The sequence below is a fragment of the Ovis aries genome, chromosome 15 (assembly GCF_016772045.2).
Source record: "Ovis aries strain OAR_USU_Benz2616 breed Rambouillet chromosome 15, ARS-UI_Ramb_v3.0, whole genome shotgun sequence".
Classification (NCBI taxonomy): Eukaryota; Metazoa; Chordata; class Mammalia; order Artiodactyla; family Bovidae; genus Ovis; species Ovis aries.
Genome location: NC_056068.1, coordinates 37,317,469 through 37,325,732, shown reverse-complemented (window position 1 = coordinate 37,325,732; position 8,264 = coordinate 37,317,469). Strand labels below are relative to the sequence as shown.

General features: G+C 40.4%; 1 protein-coding gene across 1 annotated transcript; it reads right to left on the bottom strand.

The window, feature by feature from the left end:
• Positions 1-931: 931 nt before the first annotated feature.
• Positions 932-1,572, bottom strand: LOC105610137 (large ribosomal subunit protein uL22). Its single transcript, XM_027979009.3, has one exon. The coding sequence runs from the start codon at positions 1,535-1,537 to the stop codon at positions 983-985; it is 555 nt and encodes a 184-aa protein (XP_027834810.1). The 5' UTR covers positions 1,538-1,572; the 3' UTR covers positions 932-982.
• Positions 1,573-8,264: the final 6,692 nt, after the last annotated feature.

The window sequence follows — 8,264 nt, the reverse complement described above, 5'->3', positions numbered from 1 at the left end:
ACCATCCCTGTGGAAAAGAAATGCAAAAAAGCAAAATGGCTGTCTAGGGAGGCCTTACAAATAGCTGTGAAAAGAAGAGAGATGAAAAGCAAAGGAGAAAAGGATAGATAAAAGCATCTGAATGCAGAGTTCCAAAGAATAGCAAGAAGAGATAAGAAAGCCTTCTTCAGTGATCAATGCAAAGAAATAGAGGCAAAGAACAGAATGGGAAAGACTAGAGATCTCTTCAAGAAAATTAGAGATACCAAGGGAACATTTCATGCAAAGATGGGCTCAATAAAAGACAAATGGTATGGACCTAACAGAAGCAGACGATATTAAGAAGAGGTGGCAAGAATACACAGAAGAACTGTACAAAAAAAGATCTTCACGACCCAGATAATCATGATGATGTGATCACTAATCTAGAGCCAGACATCTTGGAATGTGAAGTCAAGTGGGCCTTAGAACGCATCACTATGAACAAAGCTAGTGGAGGTGATGGAATTCCAGTTGAGCTGTTTCAAATCCTGAAAGATGATGCTGTGAAAGTGCTGCACTCAATATGCCAGCAAATTTGGAAAACCCTCAGCAGTGGCCACAGGACTGGAAAAGGTCAGTTTTCATTCCAATCCCAAAGAAAGGCAATGCCAAAGAATGCTCAAACTACCGCACAATTGCACTCATCTCACATGCTAGTAAAGTAACCCTCAAAATTCTACAAGCCAGGCTTCAGCAATATGTGAACCATGAACTCCGTAATGTTCAAGCTGGTTTTATTTTTTATTTTTTATTTTTTATTTTTTTTGCAAAAGAGTAAAAATTTAATGAAAAACGTAAAATGATAATGTAAGTTCCCTTGTGAATTATTTCTACCCTTAGTCCCATTTTCCAGAAATACATAATAAGATGTTCCGTGTTTTTTCTGCTTGTTACAAATTAGCGCTTTAAATTCTTTTTTTTTTTTTTTTTTACTTTTATTTGCATTTATTTTTTGCGGCATTTATTCCCGGGCCATAAGTTTTTGTTTCTTCAGTTTCTTCTGGGATATCTTTTTCTTCTGTGCAACCTCCTCTTCTGGTTTAGGAACAATCTGTTCTTTTTCAGTAAGGATCATCTCAATGTGGCAGGGAGAGCTCATGTAGGGGTTGATCCGACCGTGAGCTCTGTAAGTCCTGCGTCGCATCTTGGGGGCTTTGTTCACTTGGATGTGCTCAATGACCAGAGAATCTACATCTAAGCCCTTAAGTTCAGCATTACTCTCTGCATTTTTGAGCATGTGTAGTAAAAATTCAGCACTCTTTTTGGGCCATCGACCCTGAGTCCAGCCCCACTGTTTGGCCTGTGCACACCTGCCAACTCCACCGTTGTAGCGGCGGAACGGCACACACTGCTTCTTTAACGTGACGTCCTTCAGATACTTGGTGGCTTTTCGGATACGCATACCCTTTATGGCCTGGGCAGTTTCACGAGTGTTCTTAAAGTGTACACGAAGATTTGAACCTCTTGATTTGCATGATTTTGTGGGGTTTTCTGGGTCAAGTGAATAGCGCACCATTTTTAGGAGTCACCTCAGGCCGCTTACCGGAAAAGCTAGCGCTTTAAATTCTATTGCTGTGTACTGACTCCTTCCATTAAGGCTTTATACTTTGCCTCTCACATCCCCTTCCCTCTTCAGCTGTCAGCATTTTTAACTATGGCAACCCACTCCAGTACTCTTGCCTGGAAAATCCCATGGGTGGAGAAGCCTGGTGGGCTGCAATCTGTGGGGTCGCTAAGAGTCAGACACGACTGAGAGACTTCACTTTCACTTTCCACTTTCCTGCATTGGAGAAGGAAATGGCAACCCACTCCAGTGTTCTTGCCTGGAGAATCCCAGGGATGGGGGAGCCTCATGGGCTGCCGTCTGTGGGGTCGCACAGAGTCGGACACGACTGAAGCGACTTAGCAGCAGCAGCAATCTTCTGCACAAGTGGTATCTAAATATTTACATACAACTCTATAACCTCCGGGGCCTTTGGGGCTGAGTGGGCTCTGCTGGGTGGGTCTTCTGCTCCAGGAGAGCAGTGGGCTGAGCCGAGTTATCCACCCGCAGGTGATGCTCCTGCAGACTGTTGGCTGCAGCACCTGTGCTCAGCCTTTCCCCGCAGGCTGTGCTTGTCACAGAGTGGCCATTGGGTCCTGAAAGGCAGTTGGGTTCCAAGAATTTCCAGGGGAAGAACTCAAAAGCCACTAGTCCTCTCAGAGGTGAGACTGGAACTGGCATGACGTCATTCCCCTTTGTTGACTCTGAGCTAAGAGCTTCTCTGGAGCTTCCAGAGAAAAATCTCAAAAATCTCCTACATTTGACATTCTAGGCTGTGGAATTAACCCTTCTCCTGTCCCTGCAAACTCTTCCACTGTCTTCCGTGATGTGAAGTCACGCTCTTCCGTTGCTTTCCGGCACTCTTGTCATTTGATTACCTTTTTGGCTCTTTTTCAATTTTATCCATGGGACCTCGGGCTCCACACGCCTCTCCGCAGTGGCCTTAGGAAGAAGGCAGGCTTTCCCCTCCTCTTCCTGCCCTGAAGACCATCCCCCTTCATCACATCCTCTTTCTTCCAGAGGTGACTCCTGCCCTTGCCCCGGGGTAGAAAGGGTTCAGGAAATAGAAACCAGCTAATGGTAAGGAAACACAGCCAGGCATCATTCAAAAATATCTTATCTGTTACAAAGGGGAAAGAAGTCTCTAGAACAACGATTGCCTCAGCTAGGAAAAGCCAGGGCCTCAAGCTGGTTTTAGAAAAGGCAGAGGAACCAGAGATCAAATTGCCAACATCTGCTGGATCATGGAAAAGCAAGAGAATTCCAGAAAAACGTCTATTTCTGCTTTATTGACTATGCCAAAGCCTTTGACTGTGTGGATCACAATAAACTGTGGACAATTCTGAAAGAGATTGGAATACCAGACCACCTGACCTGCCTCTTGAGAAATCTGTATGCAGGTCAGGAGGCAATGGTTAGAACTGGACATGGAACAACAGACTGGTTCCAAATAGGAAAAGGAGTACATCAAAGCTGTATATTGTCACCCTGCTTATTTAACTTATATGCAGAGTACATCATGAGAAACACTGGACTGGAAGAAACACAAGCTGGAATCAAGATTGCTGGGAGAAATATCAATAACCTCAGATATGCAGATGACACCACCCTTATGGCAGAAAGTGAAGAGGAACTAAAAGCCTCTTGATGAAAGTGAAAGAGGAGAGTGAAAAAGTTGGCTTAAAGCTCAACATTCAGAAAACGAAGATCATGGCATCTGGTCCCATCACTTCATGGGAAATAGATGGGAAAACAGTGTGAGACTTTATTTTTGGTGGCTCCAAAATCACTGCAGATGGTGACTGCAGCCATGAAATTAAAAGACGCTTACTCCTTGGAAGAAAAGTTATGACCAACCTAGATAGTATTGTCAAAAGCAGAGAGATTACTTTGCCGACTAAGGTCCATCTAGTCAAGGCTATGGTTTTTCCTGTGGTCATGTATGGATGTGAGAGTTGGACTGTGAAGAAGGCTGAGCACCAAAGAATTGATGCTTTTGAACTGTGGTGTTGGAGAAGACTCTTGAGAGTCCCTTGGAGTGCAAGGAGATCCAACCAGTCCATTCTGAAGGAGATCAGCCCTGGGATTTCTTTGGAGGAAATGATGCTGAAGCTGAAGCTCCAGTACTTTGGCCACCTCATGCGAAGAGTTGACTCATTGGAAAAGCCTCTGATGCTGGGAGGGATTAGGGGCAGGAGGAGAAGGGGACGACCGAGGATGAGTTGGCTGGATGGCATCACTGACTCAATGGACGTGAGTCTGAGTGAACTCCGGGAGATGGTGATGGACAGGGAGGCCTGGCGTGCTGCGATTCATGGGGTTGCAAAGAGTCGGACACGACTGAGCGACTGAACTGAACTGAACTGATGTGCTTCATTAATTGTTTAAGATGAAGTCAGTAATACTGCCACTGCTATCGTGTGAGAATCCACTGAAATTTTCATTCATTTATGCATTCATCCATTCAGTGTATATTGATGACCAGTCAGGTCCCAGGGACTGATTTAAAAGCTGAGGGAAACACAGAACAAAAAATATTTAGAAAGATTGGGAATCACTGCTTGGAGGTATTTGTAATATTCAGTTTTATGTACTGTATGCTTTCATCAGAAGAACAGAAGGCAAATCCATGATCCTGTTGGCTTTTTTTTTGGCAAGTGGGGGTGCTTCACACACTATATACTAGTTATTAGGATATAAATGATACTCTGCAAGCTGTGTGATCCAGGACAATTTGATAATTTTAAGAAATTTATCATGACCTTTGGTTGTGAATAAAATTTTATTTGACTGAAAGTCACATTATTTTGCTGTGTTCACAGAAAAAAGAATTTCTTCTTTTTTATGGCAGTTACATTGAAGCTGACGTGTTAAAAAATAATGAGATGTCTGTTTCCATGGTAGTAGTACAAGAACAGCCCACAAAGAGGAGGATTTCAAAGCTCCTGTAACTGGAATCCTTGAAAATCTGTAATTGCTTAATAATCTCAGGAGACCCTGGAATCTTTGGACATCTAGAATCAGCAGAGGGAAAACAAAACATCAAGCACCATTCTTTGCCTCTTCCTTTACACAGTGCTAGCATGTGAAAGTAAGATTATAGAGACCCATTAACCAGGCTGCATCCTAGAAAGAAGGTAGTTAAAACTAGTGAATGGTGCTGGTTATCTTAGTGCTATGTGGTGGTCAGAATACTATTGAGTAATTCTGGTTTAAAACATTATATGTGTCATGTGAACAACATTAAATTTCTACTTCTGTATACCGTATAGTGTGCTTACCACCAAAAATTTCATTTCCATCGGTCACCCTACCAATTGATCCCCTTTACCTACTTTGCCCACCCGCCACTCCCTTTCCCACTGCTAACCACTATTCTGTTCTCTGTATTTACATGTTTGTTTTGTCCATTTATTTTGTTTTGTTTTTTATATCCCACATATGAATTAAATCATGTGGTATTTGTCTTTCTCCATTTGACTTATTTCACTTAGCATAATACCCTCAAAATCTATCCATGTTGTCACAAATGGCAAGATTTCATCTTTTTTTTTTTTTTTGGTTGAGTAGTATTCCATTGTATATACATACCACATCTTCTTTATCCATTCATCCATTGATGGGCACTTAGGTTGTTTTGACACCTTGGCTGTTGTAAATGATGCCATGATGAACATGGGGCACATGTATCTTTTCAAATTAGTGTTTTTGATTCTTTGGATAAATATCCAAAAGTGGGATAGCTGAATCATAAAGCACTTATATTCTTAACTTTTTGAGGGCTATCCATACTGTTTTCTATAGTGGCTGCACTAATTTACATGTCCACCAACAGTGTATAAGGACTCCCTTTTCTCCACATTCTCACCAATACTTTCAATTTCTTGACTTTTTGATTATAGCCATTTTAACAGGCAAGAGATGATATCTCATTGTGGTTTTGATTTACATTCCTTAATAATTAAACATCTTTTCATGTTCCTGTTGATCCTCTGTATATCTTCTTTGGAAAAATTTCTATTCAGATCCTCTGCCCATTTTTGAATCAATTATTTGTTTTTATTGTTGTTGAGTTGTATTAGTTCTTTATATAATTTGGATATAAACACCTTATGAAATTGTTTGCAGATATCTTCTCCCATTTGGTAGGTTGTCTTTTTGGCTTTCTTTTTACTGTGCAAAAGCTTTTTAATTTGATGTAGTCCCATTTGTTTATTTTTACTTTTGTTTCCCTTGCCTGAAGAGACATATCTAGAAAGATATGGCTAAGACGCATGTCAAAGAAGGTATGTGTATTTTTTTCTACGAGTTTATAGCTTCAGGTCTTGCATTCAAGTCTTTAATCCATTCAGAGTTAATCTTTGTTTTTGATGTATGATTGTGATCTAGCTTCATTTTTTAAATTAGGTTTTACCATGACTTGAATGAACTCTCTCTCCGATTTATACAGTTCCTGTGCTTGCCATGTAATTTTTAATTTCTACATTTGCCCCTTGATTAACCAGCTGCCAAGAAGCATACACAAGTATACTATTCATGGTGAAGTTATACACTCTATTGCAAATTAGTAGATTTTTATGAACTTAGAACATTTTACTGTACTTCATAGCCATGGTTTTCTACTATTATGTATCATTCTTTAAGAATTTGAGGTCCACCAGTTTGGATTCATAGATAAAATTAAACCAGGAAAGGAAACCAAAATCTTGGACAGTATTGTTACTTCATGAGAGTCTGCATAAGCAGCTAGTTTTTAACCCCAGGTGCATTCTCTTACACCCCTTTCCAAAGTAGTCCTTTGAACTAGAGATAAATCAGATTCTTGGAAGAGTGAAGAGTAGTCTTTATTTTTAGTTTCTTACTGAAAACAAAGCAAAAACTAGAAAAAGATCCTTCTGTTTGGATATATGGTTTTATTTCTACCCCATCTGGTACTCTTGACTGGAAACTCCCATGGACAGAAGAGCCTGGTAGGCTGCAGTCCATGGGGTCGCTAAGAGTCGGACATGACTGAGTGACTTCACTTTGACTTTTCACTTTCATGCATTGGAGAAGGAAATGGCAACCCACTCCAGTGTTCTTGCCTGGAGATTCCCAGGGACAGCGGAGCCTGGTAGGCTGCCATCTATGGGGTCGCACAGAGTCAGACATGACTTGAAATGACTTAGCAGCAGCAGCATCTAGGTAAATCTAATTCCCAAACTGACATCTATCTTTGTAGAGATGATTCAATATAGTATGCATTTCATTGAAGAGAATAGCATTTCTGCTTTGTAAATACCAACTTAAAAATTCTCAGATTTTAAACGTTAATCTTGAATGAACTTTAGAAACTTTGTTGTTATTGTTAATACTCTATGTGGTTTAATTAGAGGAATTAGGATCAATGAGTGAAAATGATTTGAAGATTGTTCTCAGGCTTAAATTCAGTTGCAAATATGGCTTAAGCTGTGTTGATCACAACAGACTATCCATAAACTGAACTCTGGCTATGACAAGCTGTGTTGGATCAAATGATACACTTACAAATAGCTTTTAATTTTAAACATTTAATAAACAGGGTGAGGAATCCAGTACAGAGTGGGTTGCATCAACCAGGAAGCCTGGGGGTGCTCTTTTTATTGAATGCTTGGTATATGATGTAAAGGAAAGTTAATGGCAGAAAAATCTTCATACCAGCAAGATGCTTTGAGTATCTTATTATATCTAAATGTGATAAAAAATTATGATAGCCCATTAATTACACATTCAGAAGAAAGCCATATTGTTCAGTGGAAAAACCCATTTCCTGGAATTGGAATTACTGTTAGATATATTTTTTAATGGATTTTATTTTCAACAATGAAAAAAGCTTTTTGTTTGTTTCTGATTATACAAGTAATGGGATTAATGGGAAAGATGGTGGTCTAAGTGTTCATTTATCCATGCCTAATGTTTACTGAAAAGAAGCAGGAGAATGAACTAAGAAAAAGAAAACTTCATTAGTGCTGAAACTAGAGCAGGCTTCATCTTCATGATATAATGTCTGGATAAAGGATGCCAAGAAAGGAACATGATTCTCCTGCTCAAGAGTATCGTGGGCTGGGCTGAGGGAGTGGGTGGAGATGATGCAAAACTCCTGTGGTACTTCTCACTAGAAGAGCAGATACCTGTGGTATGAGTGGGCTGCAGGAAGGACAGCAAACATCTTCTTTGGAGTGGAGGGGATGCTGGAAGAGAACCATATGACTAAATAGTATCATTCTGTTGTTCTGACCTAACTTCCTAAGCCGTCTATGGGGTCTCACAGAGTCGGACACGACTGAAGTGACTTAGCAGCAACTTCCTAAGCAGTAGAAATCTACAGATGAACCTTCATTGAAGGTAGACCAGAAAAACAGTCTTCCCTGATGGCTCAGATGGTAAAGAGTCTGCCTGCAACGCACTCTTTACCCTGGTTCAGGAAGATCCCCTGGAGAAGGAAATGGCAATCCACTCCAGTATTCTTGCCTGGGAAATCCAATGGACAGAGGAGCCTAGCAGGCTATAGTCCATGGGGTCACAAAGAGTCGGACAGGAGTGAGAGACTAATACTTTCATTTTTTCACAAATTTAAATGTACTCTAATCCTTTAAAGAGAAGTCTCAATGTTGAAAATAGATTCTATATCAGAAGCAATAAAATAAATATACATTTTAGGAGTGCCCTCCATAGAATATTC

Excerpts from the sequence above, each read along its gene's own strand:
- LOC105610137 (XM_027979009.3), bottom strand. The coding sequence starts at position 1,537 with ATGGTGCGCTATTCACTTGACCCAGAAAACCCCACAAAATCATGCAAA.